Source organism: Sceloporus occidentalis, unplaced genomic scaffold (assembly GCF_023333645.1).
Source record: "Sceloporus occidentalis isolate IW3139 unplaced genomic scaffold, rSceOcc1.0.p SCAF_1, whole genome shotgun sequence".
Classification (NCBI taxonomy): domain Eukaryota; kingdom Metazoa; phylum Chordata; class Lepidosauria; order Squamata; family Phrynosomatidae; genus Sceloporus; species Sceloporus occidentalis.
This window is the reverse complement of record NW_028316981.1, coordinates 223,034,149-223,052,256: the sequence shown is the minus strand read 5'-3', so window position 1 is coordinate 223,052,256 and position 18,108 is coordinate 223,034,149. Positions and strand designations below refer to the sequence as shown.

General features: G+C 41.2%; 1 protein-coding gene across 1 annotated transcript in view; it reads left to right on the top strand.

Annotated features, from left to right (window-relative positions):
- Positions 1 to 1,373: 1,373 nt before the first annotated feature.
- Positions 1,374 to 18,108, top strand: part of LOC149323540 (ovostatin-like) — a 55,220-nt gene continuing 38,485 nt past the window's right edge. The window contains exons 1-6 of the mRNA XM_089511471.1: positions 1,374 to 1,948; positions 9,437 to 9,620; positions 12,362 to 12,518; positions 16,161 to 16,213; positions 16,326 to 16,346; positions 17,556 to 17,724. Of these exons, the coding sequence (XP_089367597.1) occupies positions 1,740 to 1,948; positions 9,437 to 9,620; positions 12,362 to 12,518; positions 16,161 to 16,213; positions 16,326 to 16,346; positions 17,556 to 17,724 (793 nt within the window). The 5' untranslated portion in view covers positions 1,374 to 1,739. The remainder of the gene's footprint in view (positions 1,949 to 9,436; positions 9,621 to 12,361; positions 12,519 to 16,160; positions 16,214 to 16,325; positions 16,347 to 17,555; positions 17,725 to 18,108) is intronic.

Here is an 18,108-nt window from a genome sequence, read left to right as displayed (position 1 = left end):
GATGCAGCCTAGAATTGTATTGGCTTTTTTAGCTGCTGCATCACAATGTTGACTCATGTGCAACTTGTGGTCTACTAGGACTCCTAGATCCCTTTCACATGTACCGTTGTCAAGCCAGGTGTCCCCATCCTATATCTGTGCATTACATTCCCCCCCCCCCCCCCAAGAAGATGTGTGCCATCATGACTCTCAGCTTTCCAAAGAGCTGTTAGGGAGGTGCTCATACTTCACCTGGTAGGAGAGGTTATGGGACACCACCTAGGAGGAGGAAATAGTTTTGTCATTTTGGACACAAAGCATCGTTGATAATGTTGAAACTTGTCATTCTTGACTCAGAAATATGACTCCTGAGCTCACCTGAAATGTGAGGTGAACCTGGTAGCCCTTAATTTTTCTCCATCCCGGACATTAATCCAATCAGACAATAATTTTGCATATGCCTAGAGGGTTGTTTCAAAACTTTGGTCCTTCAACTATTGTGGGCTTCAACTCCCAGAGTTCTTGCATGTAGGCCATGTTGGTTGGGCCATCTGGGATATGAGCTCCAAAACACTTGGAGGACCAAGGTTTTGGAACCACTGACCTAGAGTGTCAGAGCAATGGTGGGAGGACAGGAGACACTGCTCTTTCACAACCACCACAGCCTTTAGCAGAACTAGAAGCTTTCTACCATGATGGATATGAAACAACAAAATCTAATTTGCCTCAAAGTCAGACCTGAGTTTCACGTGTTTGAGTTTTACATGTTTGTATGTGTGTTGTTTGCCTTCAAGTCATTTCCAGCTTAAGCTGATCCTAAGGGGTCCTTATCATGGGGTTTTCCTGGCAAACTTTGTTCAGAGGAGCATTGCCATTGCTTCCCCTTGAGGCTGAGAGCATGTGACTCACTCACGATTACCAAGCAGGTTTCATGGCTGAGCGAGTAATAGCATCCCAGTCTCCAGAGTTGTAGTCTAACACCCAGACCACTTCTCCATGCTCTTCTCTTGAGCTTTCCGCACATAAATCCAACTATTTTCCAAGGTGTGCAAGACGATTTGGTTTTCTGGAACAAAATATTGTCTCTTATATTTTGCTTCCTGTTACTTCATAACATGTGCCTGCAGGCAAAGGCTTTCTGTTTTCAGGTTTTTAAATTCTTCTAGAAAGCCTAGCCATTTTATCTTTAGACAGCATGCCTGGAGGCAGGGCCCATGTTATTTCTAATTCTTCTGCAAGGCCTAGCAATTTTGAGTGCCTTATAAATAAGCAATTGTTATAACTATGAGTGGGTGAGGACAAGGTCACCATATTACTTTCACAAATCCTGGCTCAGAGGCATTATAAGAAATGGTTTACCTCTCTAACCTCACAATGTTAGAGTAACACAAGCTGCCTAGACTGGAAAAGGCATTGTACTCCGAAGGGGGGGAAAGTTGATTAAAATGTAACAGGGCCTTTGGAACGGTATTCCTTTTATCCCTTGTGGAATTATCTTCTGTCTTAATTGTCCTCCAGGAAAAGAGGCACACCATGTTTTATGTAACTTGGCTTTTCTGCTGTGCTTGTCTCAAACATCAGCCAAACAAAAGTTGGACAGGTGAGTCACTGGAGCACTCAGCTGTTGAGAAATCTTTTGGCAAAGAAGGCAGATATATAAGTATGACGTATGTGGGAGAGAAAGCAATGCAGGAATCTTCAGAACCCAATGCAAGGAGCAGCAGCAGAGGAACCTAGAGAGTCAGGAAAAGCATGGTAGTATGCAAATCTTCTTCCTGACTCCAGCCACCTGGATTTTAAAAAAAGAGCAGGTGGAAGAGGAAGAGGAGGAGCAAGTGGTTATGAGCAGCATAAAAGAAAGGGAACTCCTTCTCTTCCTTCACTTTTCCCACACCACAGCCAAGATGGGCTTCTGGATTTTCCTTGGGTTCTTCCTTTTGCATCTAAGTACTGCGCAGCCTCCACCGCCGTAAGTAATCACATTTATGTATGTGTATTTGCTTGTTTGGGATTCAAAAGCCTAGTAGTGACAATAGCTCAAAACCTATTGGTGGTTCATTGGTGCATTTATGGGAAAATGTTTGTGTGATAAAGGATCTGGTGGCTCAAGCTGCGAGTCCTTAATGTTCACACATGAATTTATGGTATGTCTGAGAGTCCAAGAAAGCTTGTCTCTAAGGAGTATGCAATCTAAAAACACAACACAAGGAAAATAACTAATTCAATGGGTAGACTTATGGAAGGTTAACACTATATATACTCATGTATAAGTCTAGAAATTTAGGTTAAAAAAATGGACCCAAAAAACCTGAGTCGACTTATCCACGGGTCAATATAAGTACAGTATTTTAATTCTTATTTAAAAGAAGGAATCATCTCCTGGTGAAAAGCAGGGGTATAATCTGTCCTGGAAGCAGTGACCTTCTCTACTCTATCATCTATCCAGCCTTAAGAGTAAGCACAAAGAGTTATGTCTGCTGGAATTTTGCAAGTTCTTTGATATTGTTTTGCTTTGCTTCATCCTTTAAATCCATTGCTATATGCCCCTATGTTTTACCCTTGACTTATCCACGAGTCATGGCAAAATCCATAATTTTGGCCCCAAAACATGCCCTCGATTTATACATGAGGTCAACTTATAGTCGAGTATATATGGTATGTTTTCATCTTCCTGCTTTATCGCTAAAGTGTCCAAGGGTGTTTGTATGCTTATAATACAAAACAATTGCATTTTTATAAAAACAACCACCCAACCTTTGTTGTTATAAACTGGCTTGGATCCCAGCCTGGGAGAAAGATAGCATATAAATAAAGTTGGTAAATAAATAAAAATCATTTTTGTTATAAATGAAGGCCTAAATCTCAAGTGCTTATTCCAGATGGACTAGCTGTATTGAATCAGTTGCTGAATGGTAAGCCAACCCCTTTGTAAAAACCCATTGATTCAGGAGCCTCTGCTAAATAGGGACAACACTGCAGAATTTCAAGTTATGGGAAAAAGTAGCCCAAAAAGGAAGCTCCTATATAAGACGCTGACTCTGTGTATTACAAGATTGGCAGGGTGGCATTTCAAGGTCCAGGTGCCACGTGGTGGGGTGAGCTCCCAATACTAGTCCCAGCTTCTGCCAATCTAGCAGTTTGAAAGCATGCGAATGCAAGTAGATAAATAGATACCACTCCAGTGGGAAGGTAAACAGCATTCTGTGCATCATGTTGGCCCCATAATCATAGAGTAGTCTCTGACAATACTGGCTCTCTGACATGACTTGACAACTTTCTCAGTGGGGAGTACCTTTACTCTTACTTTTATAAGATAATTAGAGGAACTTACTTGTAAGTCAACTTAGGTTGGAAATGTGAGCTCATTTGACCCAACCAGAGTAGGCCTATTTAATCAATGGCAATCTAGTCAGTCAGCACTTATGTGAACTCCATAGGTTCAGTGAATCTGTTTTCATTGCATCTACAGTGCAGAATTAATGCAGTTTGACACCACTTTAACTGCCATGGCTCAATGCTATCGCATTCTAGGATTTGTAGTTTTGTGAGCTATTTAGCCTTCTCTCTCAGAGAGCTCTGGTGCCATAACAAACTACAGACGCCAGGATTCCATAAAATGCAGCCATGGCAGTTAAAGTGGTGTCAAACTGCATTAATTCTGCAGTGTGGCAGCAGCCCTAGTTGGAACTAACAACTGGGTTTAGGTTATAGTTAGGGTTCAGTTTAGAGACCTGCAATGTCATCGCTACAAAGAAAAGAAATATCTTAGTATCCACCCAGGGAGGTTCAAAGGAACAAACAATGTAACGATATGAATTGTTTAATTTGCCAATTACTTGAGCAGGAGCAAACAGTTTAAACTGTGAAGCAGAACTCAGAGGGAGCAGAGCTGCAACGAAAATGGATGTTACCACCAGTTTATGTCCTCTCTAATGTCAATCTTGGGCAACAAATTAAACAAGTGAACAATCATATAAAAACAAAGTCACATTTTAAAAGCAGGATGGAGAGATGGTGTAGAAAGAATGAAGGGATCTGTTCAGTTAACAGCAACTAGGAAAATGGGACTAAAATGGACATGAAACCCAGTCTTAACCATGTTTACTCAAGAACATCCTAGTGATTTTGGTAGAGCTTACCCAAGCAGCTGTGTGTTTAGGATTGTAGCCAAATATACAACCAAGAGTGTACAAGGAAATAAAGGTAACTTGTGTTATGCTAGTCCACCGTGCTTTCAGCAGGTAGATCAAACCTGGAGACTAGCTGTTGTGAAAGAGACAAAATGCAACAGCAATGACCTACCACGCCTAGACTGTGCACGCTTGACCCACTCCCAACATCTCTATTTGCAAAGAAATGAGTTTCAAACCTTTGGAAATTGTGTATACTGTCGTAACAGAGGGTCACTGAACATACTCTGAAAGCAATAAGCCAAGCATCCCTAGAATGCGAGTTGTAAGACCTTCAGACCTCCACAGTGAAAGCATGAAGGTTGAGAGGCATCATATTTAGTACATGTAACTCTACTCCCCTTCTCCTGTTCGTTGAAAGTAAGTTCACAAATGTCAGGTAAGGATCCCAGTTTGTATAGAATGGTGCTTAAAAGTCGAAGGGCCAGAACTCCATGGTAATCCATGTCTGTCTCTGACATTATTCCAAGATCATGAAAAACTCAACACCTAGAATTTGGCATGCATACTAGCAGAACCTTATAGGCCTTTATCCCAAGGTTAATAATATTAATTTAGTGTTCTGGGCTACAGGTGGATTTAAATAGATCTTCAGTCACTAACAGAAAAGAAAAGAAACTGCTGTCAGATCTGACCAATGTGCCCACCCATCCATCACTGGGAGAAAAGGGCCCTATCTAACTTCTTTCATAGGGAGGCTATATCCCAGGGGCCTTGGTCAAAATATGTAGAATTTCACTGGTGTAGGACAGATGTGGCTACTCAGATTGGACCATCCCTTTAGGAGACACTTTGGCCTGTTACAGACTGCCAAAATAAAGCTGCTTCGGGTCTCTTTGGAGGTATGCTATGTAAATGATGCATGGGTCCTAAGAGTCCGGCGGTCGAGCCAAAGCCACACTCCGTTCCTAAGCACTGGAGTGCAGCTTTGGTACAGCTTCCAGATTCTTAGGGTGCATGCATCATTTAAACAGCATACCTCCAAAGAGACCCGAAGCAGCTTTATTTTGGCAATCTGTAACAGGCCTTTGTGTTTACTGGTTTTCAATGAAAATGTAGTTGGCCCGAACATTGTACTGTGGGCAGTACAGCATTGCTTCTTTTCCCTGCCCTGCAGTAAAGGATTGCTTCTTCCTGCTGGAAGTAGTTCCTCTGCCAGTACCTTTGCTACAGTACATGGGGCTACTGTTTGTCTTCCAGGTTGCATAAGCTGGAGGGGGTAGATGGTGGAAAGAATGTGTTGCTGGATAGACACACCTTTGGAAGGAGTTGAACCTGGTGGTCTTCCTCTCTGGAGACAAAGAACTGTAGTTCCCTATCTTAAGTCTTAAGTCACAGAAACAAGCAACAGTGCCTAGTGGAACTGATATTGGTTAGATCAGTGGTTCCCAAATTTAGGTCGTCCAGATGTTTTGGACTTCAGTTCGCAGAATTCCTGACTGATGGCCAAGCTGGCTGGGGCTTCTAGGAGCTGGAAGACCAAAGTTGGGGAATGACTGGGTTAGATGGAAAGAGGACCAAAGTTTGGGAATCAAGTAAAATCAATAGAAAAAGGTGTGTCTCAAGATGTTAAAAAGATGATCTTTATTGGCTAAGAAGTATGATGTGAGGGAGATACTTGATAGATTGACAGAATCATTGAGTTGGAAGGGGACCCATAGGTCACTGAGTCCAACCCTCCCTTATGGTGAATCTCCAGCTCTGTTTTCCAAACTTTGGTCCTCCAGATGTTTTGGACTTCAACCTCCAGAGGCCCTAACTGGTTTGAACAATAATTAGGAATTCAGGGAGCTGAAGTCCAAAACATCTGGAGGACCAAAGTTTGGGAATCACTGAACTAGAGCTTTTCCAGTGGATAGCTGTCTAGCATCTTTTTGAAGATGTTGAAAGAATTAGACTCCCCCCCCCCCCCAATCACTTCTCTAGGCAATTGGGATTTCCTTCTAATGTTCAATCAAAATTTACTCTCCTGTAACTTCAGAGCATTAGATCTGGTCCTATTCTCTGAGATATTGCAGAACAGGCCTACCCACTCCTTTCTGTGACAGTCCTTGAGACCCAACTCTAAATTCTTCCTTGTATGTTTTGTTCTCCATACCTCTTATCATCCTTGTTGTCCTTCTGTGAACCCACTCCAAATTGTTTCTGTCCTTCCTAAAATGGGGTGCCCAGAACTGAACACAGTACTCAAGATCTGACTAGGGCAGATATAGTGGGAGCATTACTTTTCTTGTCTTGGAAACTATGGTTCTATTAATGCAGGCTAAAATATTGTTTGCTTTCCTTGATGCAGCATCATATTGGGTCATGTTCCCCTTCAGTTCAAAGCTGTAGAAATTTCTGAGTGAGGACATCCAAAATGACTTACAAACAAAATGAAAGCTTGCAACTTTGATTTGCAGTGTGCTTCCCCTGAAGCAAGTTTAAATAGCATTCATAGGCAGAATTTTGTCAGGCTTCTTAGCAAAGACCAACCTTTTAACCTTCTGAGAAGTGTCTCCTTTTGGAGTCAATGGGACTACCCTGGATTTTTAAACTTAAAAAAACCTATCCAGACTGCTGGTCACTGCCCCTAAAATAAATATAGCACCCTAGATTGCTCCTGGACTGATCATTCCATTGACATTGGAGGTACCAGTTGCCACTGGGGGGGAAATTAAAACCATTAGGGTGAAATTACACAGCACATTGCATAGTCAGTGTGAGTCTCTACAGACTGTTGTTTCTTAGTCAAAACTGTGAGTTTTTGAGTATTCATTTGGAGATCATAACTTTTGGGGAAGGTTTATTTCTTCCATTCCATTGTGCAACCAGACCCAAAATTAATCTCTCCTACATGCCAAGTAGTGAAAAGGGAAGACAAACCCTTTGAGTTGTCAATGGGAGGGTTGTTTCTAGTCACTCTTTACTGTGTAGCCAAGGGTCCGTTCAGGGGAATTTTATTATTGTTGTTATTAGCTCAACTATTGCAAGAGGGGGTCGGCTACGACAACCCTAAGAAATTGCCCTCCCGATATTTATACCAAGAGACCATGGTGTTCCAATAAATAGAGCTGAGACGGATTTTAATAACTAGATATCTAATTTATTGAAATAGGGGAAACACATTCGCTGCACATACACACACACACACACACATGCATTCAAGACTCAGGAAAATCAGGGTTGAGGTTTGGAAGAGGTTTCAGGCTTTGCTAATGGTGATACATACCAGAATGTAGACTTCCTCCGGGAAGCAAATGGGATGTGGGATTGTGGGACATGTCTGCTCCGCAACCTGGGTTTGAGCAGAAATGCCGGCAACCAAAGCAGAGGTCTGACTGACATGGAGTAAGTAGACATTTAGAATGGTGCGCCGACTAGCCAAAGCCTGGACTCTTTATAGGGCGAAACCTCACCTGAGGCAAAGATGTTTGATGGCCGAAACAAAGGTGTTTGATTACTTTCTTTTCATCTAGGTGTCTGTCTGATTGTCTTAAGCTGCTTGGACAACACACTCGAGAAGGGGGCGATAGCTTCGGGGAAGGCAGACATTTACTCTTCCTGGTCTAAGGATAATCCTCTTATGCGACTCCCTATCTAGAATGTTAATGAAGGAATTTCCCCACTGGGGTGGTGTACATGTCCCCTTGCTTTGCTGGCAATGGCAGACAGGCTACTAGAGTTCATCTAGGGTTCATTAAGGTCTATCATTTATACCAAAATTTATATGGAGCAGCCAGGGTAACACAAGAGTTATCTGGTGTCAGGGATATTTTGACTGGGAAACATAAGATAAAAGCTACCCACTCTGCAAATTGTCTTCCCAGTTTAAATTGACTTACCACCACTTAATTTCTTTATTTTGTTTTTGAATGGAGTTGCACATTATATATTTAATGTGACCCCTCTTTCATTCTGCAAAGTTTTCCAATCTGCTGATTGTTGCTGCTTTCCAACTACAGTTCTTGGCACCAGGAAGAGCCTTCTCCCTGGGGGTACATTCCATGTATTTGCTCCAACGTTTCTTCCTTTGATGTAATCTTGGTACAACAAACTCTCTGTCTTTTAACAGGTGTATGTATTTCATCTGTGAAAGAACACTCTTCTCTTGTTTATTTTCTCTTTCTACTTCTCTGTTCCTTCCCAGTCTAAATCTTCTTTTGAGCACTTCAAGTTGAAACTAACTGGATATATAATTTTGTAATGTTTCGAAGCTGTGGATGCTTGAATCCATGGATAAAGAATCCATGGATATGGAGGGCTGATGTGTATACACACACACACAAACAAGATTTCCCTAGAACTGCTTGTTTTGGTTTGTGGGGAGGAAGCTAAGGGTGGTAGGTGACATAGCCTTTTTCAATGGTCTTTGTGCTTGGTCATGATGACTTCCTGATAGACCTGACTCCAGAGAAGCAAACAAGAAAGCACTTGTATGTTGACAGGTGATAGGTGAGGCCAAGAAGGAGATTTACAAAAATAATCGCTCAAGTCATCATCTGGTAATCTCTTCTGTTCTCTTGCAACTCCTGTCATGGAGTTGACTGCCAACTCACTCTATGTACCACCCAACTCAAACAACTGTCTGTAATACAATCTTATGAAGGAATGAACAGTCTGAATTGACCCATTGTGAATCTGACTAAATAGAGAAGTAGAGTGGGTAGATACTCCATAAGGTTTAGTAGAAATTATATTGCTATATCAGTGTGTCAGCAAGTGTTCATTCACAACTAAGCTCCTAGATTACTCCTGGTGTCAGTCCAGGAGTGTGCTGATGCCTGTCATGCTGCTCTACATTATTTCTCTCATTGTGAGCTTTCTGACCTGTTTGACCAGAGGTAAAAATTCAAATAAATGCAAAATCTTTCAGTCATTAATGTCTACCCAGAGTGAGGAAGTATCAACTTGCCCTTATTCTGACTCAAACCATGCCCTCATAATCCATCTGAAGAACAGATAGGGTGGGTATACATTCTTAAAATACAAATATCTACGGGCCTGAACAGACAGACCAAAATAAAGCTGCTTCAGGTCACTTTGGAGGTATCCTGTTTAAATGACACCTGCATCTTAAGAGGCCAGAAGGTGCACCAAAGCTGCATGGCTTCCAGCCTCTTAGGATGCATGCAGCATTTGAACAGCATACCTCCAAAGTGACCCGAAGCAGCTTTATTTTGGCCTGTCTGTTCAGGCCCTACATTTCTGTAGAGTCTGTCCTAATTAGCTTGGTTGTTTTGACACGATGTGTTTCAGTGCTGACTTGGGATCTTCTCTCTTCACAGCCAATATGCCCTGATTGTGCCTGCAGTGGTGGAGAACAGCATTTCCAATAAGGCCTACCTGCACCTCGAGAATCTGGAGGAGACAGTCTCTGTGAATGTGACACTGGAGTACAACACGGAAAGCTATCTTTTATGGGAGGGCACTGTGACAAACAGTCACTTCTCCCACTGTTTCAATTTCACGGTACATAATCTTTCATCTTCCTTATATTGCACTTCCTACATTTCCCTGAAGAGAAAGGAGGACTTGTAAAAAAAAGACGGAAGAAGAATTTATAATTTGAAATTATTTCGGTTCCACTTGGACTAAACTGGGGTGGACAAAATGTGGCCCTCCAGGTGTTGCACTCCAGTTCCCAGCATTACTTACAGTTGACCATGCTGGCTAGAGCTGATGGGAGCTGCAGCTGAACAACACAACACATGGAAGGCTTTTTTTTTTCCACCACACCCATGCTAAATTGTGCATTTGTGCCATTTAGACTAGGCCCACTAAACTCATTCAGTTAAAACCCATTTATTCTCAGCATGGCACTAACTTTCTGTGGTGGTGGAATTGCCTTCTCCAATGAGGAAAGAGGCCATGCTGATGTTAAGCAGTGCTGCTGGTAGGCTCTCTCATGTCAGACAGGCTTTTGCTGAGGAGCCAGATTCAATATGCCAAACAGCTAATGGGCAGCAGCAGTAGTGGCGAGGTGGCATTGAAAGAGGATATCTCAGACAGCAGCAGTGGCACCATAGCTAACACTTGTTAGGACTGTACAGGAGGAGGCATAGTAAACCCCCTTTGAATGCCTTTTACCATGACAAACCGTGGTGAGATGATCAAAAATGAAGCAAGAGATAGTGCCAGAGCATGCAGTGTGGACAGCAAGAATTGGGGGAAGCTAGACACAATAAAATAAGAAAGGAAATGTATACACATTGCAATACTTGGGGTGAGCAAGCTAAAGTAGACAGGAGTGGGACATTTTCATTTAAGTAATTACACAATGTTTTACTCATAAAATGAAAATCTATTTTTAAAAAATGTGGTGGCCTTAATGGTGAAGAGAGATGCAGCAAAAGCAGTCCAAGGATACAATGCAAAATATGACTGAATAATATCAACAAGACTTCAAGAAATACCCATTATATTATCATGATCTGTATTTAAGCTCCCGCTACAGAGGCAGAAGAAGATGAAATTGAGAGTCTATGCTGGAGTCCAGGAGGAAACTGATCACAAACAAAAACTGGACTTGTTGTTAATCATAGGTAATTGGAAATGCACAAACAAGAAACAGAGCAGAATCAAAGATTGTAGGAAAATGTGGACTAGGATCAAGAAATGAAGCAGGAAACAACTAACTGAATTTTGTGAAACCACCAGTTTGTTCACTGCAAACACCTATTTCCATCAATCCAATAAGTAACTGTATAAATGGACATCACCTGATGGCCAATATAGAAATCAGTTAGACTACATAATTGGAAGCAGAAGCTAGAAAAGCTCCTTTCTGTCTGTGAAGTCGAAGGCTTTCATGACTGGCACCCATAGTTTTTTGTGGGTTTTTGGGGCTATGTGGCCAAGAAAATATTCTAGAACATGGCCACATAGCCCAAAAAACTATCCATTCTGTTTGCTGAAACAAGCGCATGAGCAGATTGTGGCACAGACCATGAACTGCTGATATCAACAATTAGTGTAAAACTAAAGAACACTAAACCAACCATTGTGCCAAAGTACAACCAGAAGATCATCCCTGTGCAATTTAAAGGTATCAAGCCTAATTGACTGGGAGCCACAGACACTGTCATGAAGGAATGAAACAGACATTATCTGTAACCAAAAAGAAAGCGAATCCTCAGCTGATGACAGATGAAACTATTCAAACAGTTAAGGATAAAGAGAAGCAAAAACAAAAAGTGACACAAATAAGGTTAGAACCCTGAATGCAGTGGTTCAGTGACTTGTGTGTACAAACAAAAAGAACTACTATAATAATCAGTGCAGACTTTAGAAGATGACAAAAGAAGAAGAGACTTCTTCTACAAGATTTGAGAAATGAAAGGGAAATGTAAACCAAGAATGGGGATGCTCAATGGGTTGACTCTTAGTCTAACTCTGGATTTAGATCAGTTTTCACTCGGCACCAGGTTTACTGTTAAGGATGGGTGTCACTATCTTTTCTGATGCCCATTATCCTAAACTCCCATTTACATATTTCTCTTATGGAAGTGGGGTGGTGGTGGTGAATTAACTACACAAATTTTGACACACACACCCAGGAAAAGATCAAGGGGAGGCCAACTGCACATAAATCAGAAAAGTCACCTAAAGATTGACTCTTTTCATGAATAAAAGAACCAATCCAAAATCATTTTATCTACATTTTTAATGAGGAAAAGATTCAGTGATGTTTTGAACTTTGCTCCAGAAAATGAAAAATAATGGCAGGATTAGCATATCCATCAAATTTCTCCCAATTTCCTTTGCCAGGAATAAGATGAATGACAAAAGGTTGTTTTACAAGTTATTCTTTCGGCACATGCTGGCACAATGTTTTACTCTGTCTGAAAGCTTAGCCTTTTGTACTAGCAACCCTCTTGCTAGCTTTCTTTAAGTAAATAGGAATGTTAAAATTAATATACCAGAAGGAATCTATCCTTGTTGATAATGTCTATTCTTCCTTTGCTCAGTTTCACTCCTTCCTTGGTTGGAAACAATCCAATCATCACCAAGCTTCTTCAAGGATGTTAAAACATTAGGTGCACGGCTTTCCTATGATTCCATCAGAAATAATAGATTTGTCTGCTTATCAAATGACAAATAAAAAGGCCTGTAAACCTGACTGATGAAAACCAGTTTGTGTTCATTTTCAGGAGCAATAGGGTTCCTTTTTTACTATTAAGTTTCTTACATGTGTTTTTCTCCATACACAGGTCCCCCCAGCTGGTTCTAGTGCATTAGCATTCATACATCTTTCTGCCAAAGGCTCCTCTGTCAGCTTCTACAAAAGGAAGGCAGTGGCTGTACGAAACATAACTTCAGCTGTATTTGCCCAGACAGATAAGCCTGTCTACAAACCTGGCCAGAAAGGTAAGTGAAGAATGCCTTGTGAAACCTTGTGAAGGCTCAGGGCTCAAAGCAAACAATACAGGAACCCTTGGGTGAGACAATTGGTTTAGGTCAGTGAGTGCCAGGTTTCAGAAAACTCATCTCTTGCTAAAAACAAAACAAACAGAAAACCTATTTTTTCTTGGCCTGTAAGTATTTTGGCCACTTGTCAGGGGTGCTTTGATTGTGAATTCCTGCATGGCAGGGGGTTGGACTGGATGGTCCTTGTATTCTTTTCCAACTCTATGAATCTATGATTCTATTTACTGAAATTCTCAAAATCAAAGAACTGAAGCTGTTAGGTGATTTGGGGTAATTGCCTCTGCATTTTTGAAAGGCATTATCACAAATCCTGCAGCTGGGTACTACATCTCATGATATAGTTGGTGTCTGCATGCAGAATTTCAGTGGACAGTCAATCAATTCCATGTTTTATATCTCAGCTTTATATGAGCTATCCAAGTTGATATAGTTGGCATCTGCATGCATATATAAGAGATTATCACAATGGGTAAGGAAGGATTGCTACCGCCTTACCCCATCCTTATCACGTCCACACTTATCCTGTCCTTCTCCCGTCAGTGGCACCCATAGTATTAACGGGAATTTCCATTAATACACAGTGACGGGGCCATGCCACTTCAGTGATGGGAGAAGCATGACGTCATTTGAAAATGTTATCACAATTACATGATAAGAACTACTGAAGGATGAGATAAGGATATGGACAGACAGCATCTGATAATCTTCGTGCAATTGCACCAAAAGGATGAGTTAAGGACAGGAGTGTTCTGTCCTTTACCTCACGTGATAATCTTCATAACTGGTGCCTGCAAGCAGAATTTCAGTGGAGCAGTCAATCTATTCCATGCTTTAATTTCAGCTTTAAATAAGCTATCCAAGTTGTGCAACCTGTGTTGGGAACAGAATTACACAACCTGGATAGATCCTTTAAAACTTGGGTTAAAATCTGAAGCCAATTCCCTGTCCCACTGATATGAAAGCTGCCACTGCTGTGATTGCAAAAATAGGTTCAGGGAGAGATCAGGTTCAGTATGTAAATACAGTGGGCCCTTGGTGTCTGCTGAGGTTTGGTGCCAGAATCCTCCATGAATACCAAAATCCATGAATGTTTGAGTCCCATTAAATACAATGGATGGGAAAATGGAGTCCCTTATATGAAATAACAAAATCAAGATTTCTTTATGGTTTTAAAAAAATATTTTCAAGCTATGAATGATTGAATCTGTGGATAAAGAATCTGTGGATACAGAGGACTGACTGTACTAGCAGCACCTGAGAGCTGGCACAAGAATATTTTTCTAACACCACAACCCCCTGAAACAACTAAAAAAAGCTGTTGCAGGCTATCTCGATATGGCCCTCACACTTCCTCAGAATTTTGGACAAGCATAAAGAACAAGTTGTCAGGAAACAGGGTGGTGAATGAGTCTGGAGGGATGCAAATGGCCTACATCTCAATTCCCTTCAGTCTGGGCTGGGGCCAAAACCAAATCTTTGCAAAATCCTTTTAAAAATATGTACAGGATCATGTAGCCTGCCAGATGCTGTCAGACTGCAGTTATTTCCAGTCCTGGCAAGCAGAGCCAGGGGTAAGGGATTCCACAGTTCGAGTCCAGCAACATCTGGACAGCCATACATTCTTTATCCCTGTTTTATAATATGAGCAGAATGAGTCAGTTGAAAGAGGCCAAGGACAGGAGAGGAAATGGCCTGAGGAGCAGCCCCCGTCCCAAGGATTATTCAAACACTGTTGTTTTTAGCACAACTATGCAAATAATCTCACACATTTCAGTTTTGCTGTTCACACTATTTTTTTCTAATCAGAACCACACCTGTGTGCATCTCTGCAAGTTCTGTTGCTCACACATGTCAGCATTGTAAATATGGAGTCGATTATGCAAATGTATTTGAAACATATTCAAGGCATGTTGTTTTATCCTAGTTTATCCCAGGTATACTCACATCAGTTATCCCCACAGCTGAGAATGTGAATCTTTTAGGAAAACTTGGGGGGAAACGCCGAGATCAGTTATCCTGAGTTAAGTGAGACCCCCCCCCCCCGAAAAATAATCTGATGCATTTGAAATTAACATGAAAACAAAGGGCCCATTCCCACTATGAAATAGAGAGCAAATTGCCAATTGCTGTAAATGATCCTTGTTCCCATTTGAAACCAGTTGCTGTCACAATGTGACCGAATCCAGTCGTAATAAAGTGAGGAAAAGGCAAAAACACTTGGTTTTTCCTGAGAGTAATCTCCATGCAGTTCTTTTTAGAAGAACCAGTTCTGAAGCGAGTTCAATAAGTGGGATGACAGATCAGAATCTATTCATTCTGGAGGAGAGGGACAAATGGCAGTGGGGTGTTTACCATTCCTCCTCAGTTTTTGACAGATCTACCATTCCCCTCCCTGTCTGCCAGTGCCTCCTTTGTGCTTGTTGTGCAACCGATGGGTGCATGTTTGTTTGTTTGTTTTAATTAAATTCATAGAAAATTTGATTCACTGATGTTGCAACTACTTGCAAAATCAATAAATCAAATTTTCCATGAATTAATTTTTTTTAAAAGACCCCTGCCATGCTTGGATCGTGGGGGTACCCCTCCCTCCTTCCAAGCTTGGATTGGGCAATCCAAGGATGGCAGGGGTCTGGATGGGACCCGCTTACATCACTGATGATGCACAGATGATTGACATACATTTTGAAGAAGTGCAAACAAGTGAGGATGACAATCTTACAAAAAAAAAGCAATTCCACAGGAATAATGAAAAGATCCATTTTTATAGTGGAAACAAAGGACCTTTTGGAATTGATAAACAGCACAGAGCAAAGCCAAATCAGAAATCAGATTAAACTGCAAGTAGGAATGAGCCCAAAGCTTCAGCCCACATTCTACCAGGATTATTTTCACCATCCAAAACCCTTCCCAGTCTCTTCAGTGAATAGCTTCAGGCAGGGGAAGGAACAGGCTTCCCACATTAGACACACTTCACTTTTCTTGGCCAATATACCTCAAGATCAAGGTGACCAGATGCCCTAACTACAAAAGAGGACAAGGCACTGCAAAATGTAGGACTTTCAAGAAAAAAGGACATGACCAAATAAAAGCTAGAAACACTCATATAAATATAAATTCAAGTTTCTTAGTTGTGCTCAAAATGAAGGACATGTTGTAATTCCCCCTGGACAGAAGGCTGAAATGTAGGCCATTCCTGGAAAAGGAAGATATCTGGTCATCTTCTTCAGGAGGTTTCAGTGCAATGCGTTATGGGAAGAGCGCTGTTGGCCATCCCCTGAGCTCAAACCAAGTCCTTTGGATGCCTGTAAGGACCTGCCTCTCCCTCTTTACTTTAACGGCTGGAAAGCTGCCTTTCCTAGAAAGAGCAGAGATTATTTGAATATTCCCAAAGCCATTTCCATGGAATTGATTATTCAGATCCAGTTAAGAAGATGAATATGTGGATGAACACATTGACATCCACACCCTGGAAGCATTACAACTGCTACCAGTTAAATCTCTATAGAAATGAAATAATTGAAACTATTGTATTAAATTAATATAAAATAAGTTACATTTTCCCCCCTCTCCTTTTCTTTCTAGTGTTGTTTAGAGTCATTACTTTGGACACAGATTTAAAGCCAAAGAATCGCGTGGTGAGTGAAACTGGGTGCTTATAGATGTCGAAGCAACTGAGATTTTAAAAGCATAATGATCTTTTCTGGTTTTGTCTTTCAAATCTGATTTTTTCTTTCTTTTACTTTCCAGTATCCATTGATCTACATCCAGGTAAGAGAAGAATAACAGATTAAATCATTATTAAAAAACACTTACATTAATGCTTCCATGACAAAAAAGGAAGCGTAGCGCCATCTGCGATCCCACCAGGAGGCTCCCATCGCAGATCGGTGACGTTTACACAAGGGGAGCATGGCAGAACGTAAGGCGTCTGATAAACTTCATAGATCATATTGTTGGAAGAGGCCCTCTGGGCCATCCAGGTCCAACCTTCTCTTCAGTACAAGATCTCCTGTTAGAGTACCCCAGCAGATAACCTCCAGCCTCTTTCTGAAGACATCTTGAGTAGATGAGTAGAGCAGACCATCTCTCTAGGCAATTGCTTCCATTGCCAAACCATTCTTATTATCCAGAACTTCCTTCTAATGTTCAGTCAAAATCTACTCTCCTGTAACTTAAAGCCATTAGACCTGGTCCTACTCTCTGGACAGCACAGAACAAACCTGCTCCTTCCCCTCTGTGGCAGCCCTTGAGGTGTTTACAGAGTGCAGTCATATCTTCTCTTCACCAGGATGAACATGCCCAGCTCCTTCAACCTTTCATCATATCTTCCTTCTTGTTCATATCTTCATATCTCTTACCATCCTTGTTGCCTTTCTCTGAACCTCAAATCCCCACTCAGCATGAAAACCTACTGGATGTCCTTTGAAAAATCACCTCTCTCAAACTAAGAGGAAGGCAAAAGCAAACTTCTCCTGGACACATTTTCCCAAGAAAATCTCATAGCTTTCTTGGAATTGTTGTAAGTCAGAAATGACTTGAAGGCACACAATCACAACAACCTGAAAGAATGGACAGAAGATTAATTCCTGTGCAACCCTCTCATACGCAAAATATTGGGCACATGAGCTCTGATATTAACATAGGAAAGGAAATCTAAGCATTGTCTCTTTTAAGCTTTCTGCTTATTTCTTCAAATCACACTGTAGAACTTCCATTCCTCTTCTAGAGGGAGATGGTCATAAAAGCATGGCTCTTGCCAAACAGATTTTCCCAGAATGACAAAAGATACACTTTCATGACCATCTCTCTCAGGAAGAGAACAGAAGTGCTTCAAGGACTTGCAAAGAGGTAAGCAGAAAGCCACTTCTCTCTTGCTGTGTATCAACTTACTTTTGTAATGTAATAAGGTTCTAGGTTTTGCAATATACTGTACTGTAAATACAACACCATATGATTTTACCTCCCCCTGCCCTGCAGGATCCTCAAGGAAATCGTGTTGCTCAGTGGTTGAATCAGTCTGCTACCCATGGCATTCTCCAAAATGAGTTCCAGACAGTCCAAGACACAACCCTGGGAACCTATCAGCTTGTAGTGGACAATAAACCAAGCTATAACACTTATCACTGGTTCAGCATGGAAGAATATGGTGAGCATCACTATGACATTCACTTGTGAAGCTGATATCATACCAATATTTTGTTTCATTAAAAAGTACGTTCTCTTCAATATTCTCACGTCACTATCCTACAAAACCTGAGCATGTCTTTAATAAATATGTTTATTAAATATATATGTTAGTTTAATAAATATATTTAGACTCTGTGCATAAGAGAAACTGGAAAAATTGACATAAACTAAAATAAATCTGGAGTCCTAAGAAATTTCACTGGAGTAAATAAACTGAGCAGTATCCCTAGTCAGATTTCACAATGCCAGGGAAGGTGGGAACCTGAATCACATGTGATAGGGAATCCTGGAAAAGTAGGGTCATCACCATCATGTGAAAGACTCCTGAGTGCACATCCAGTTG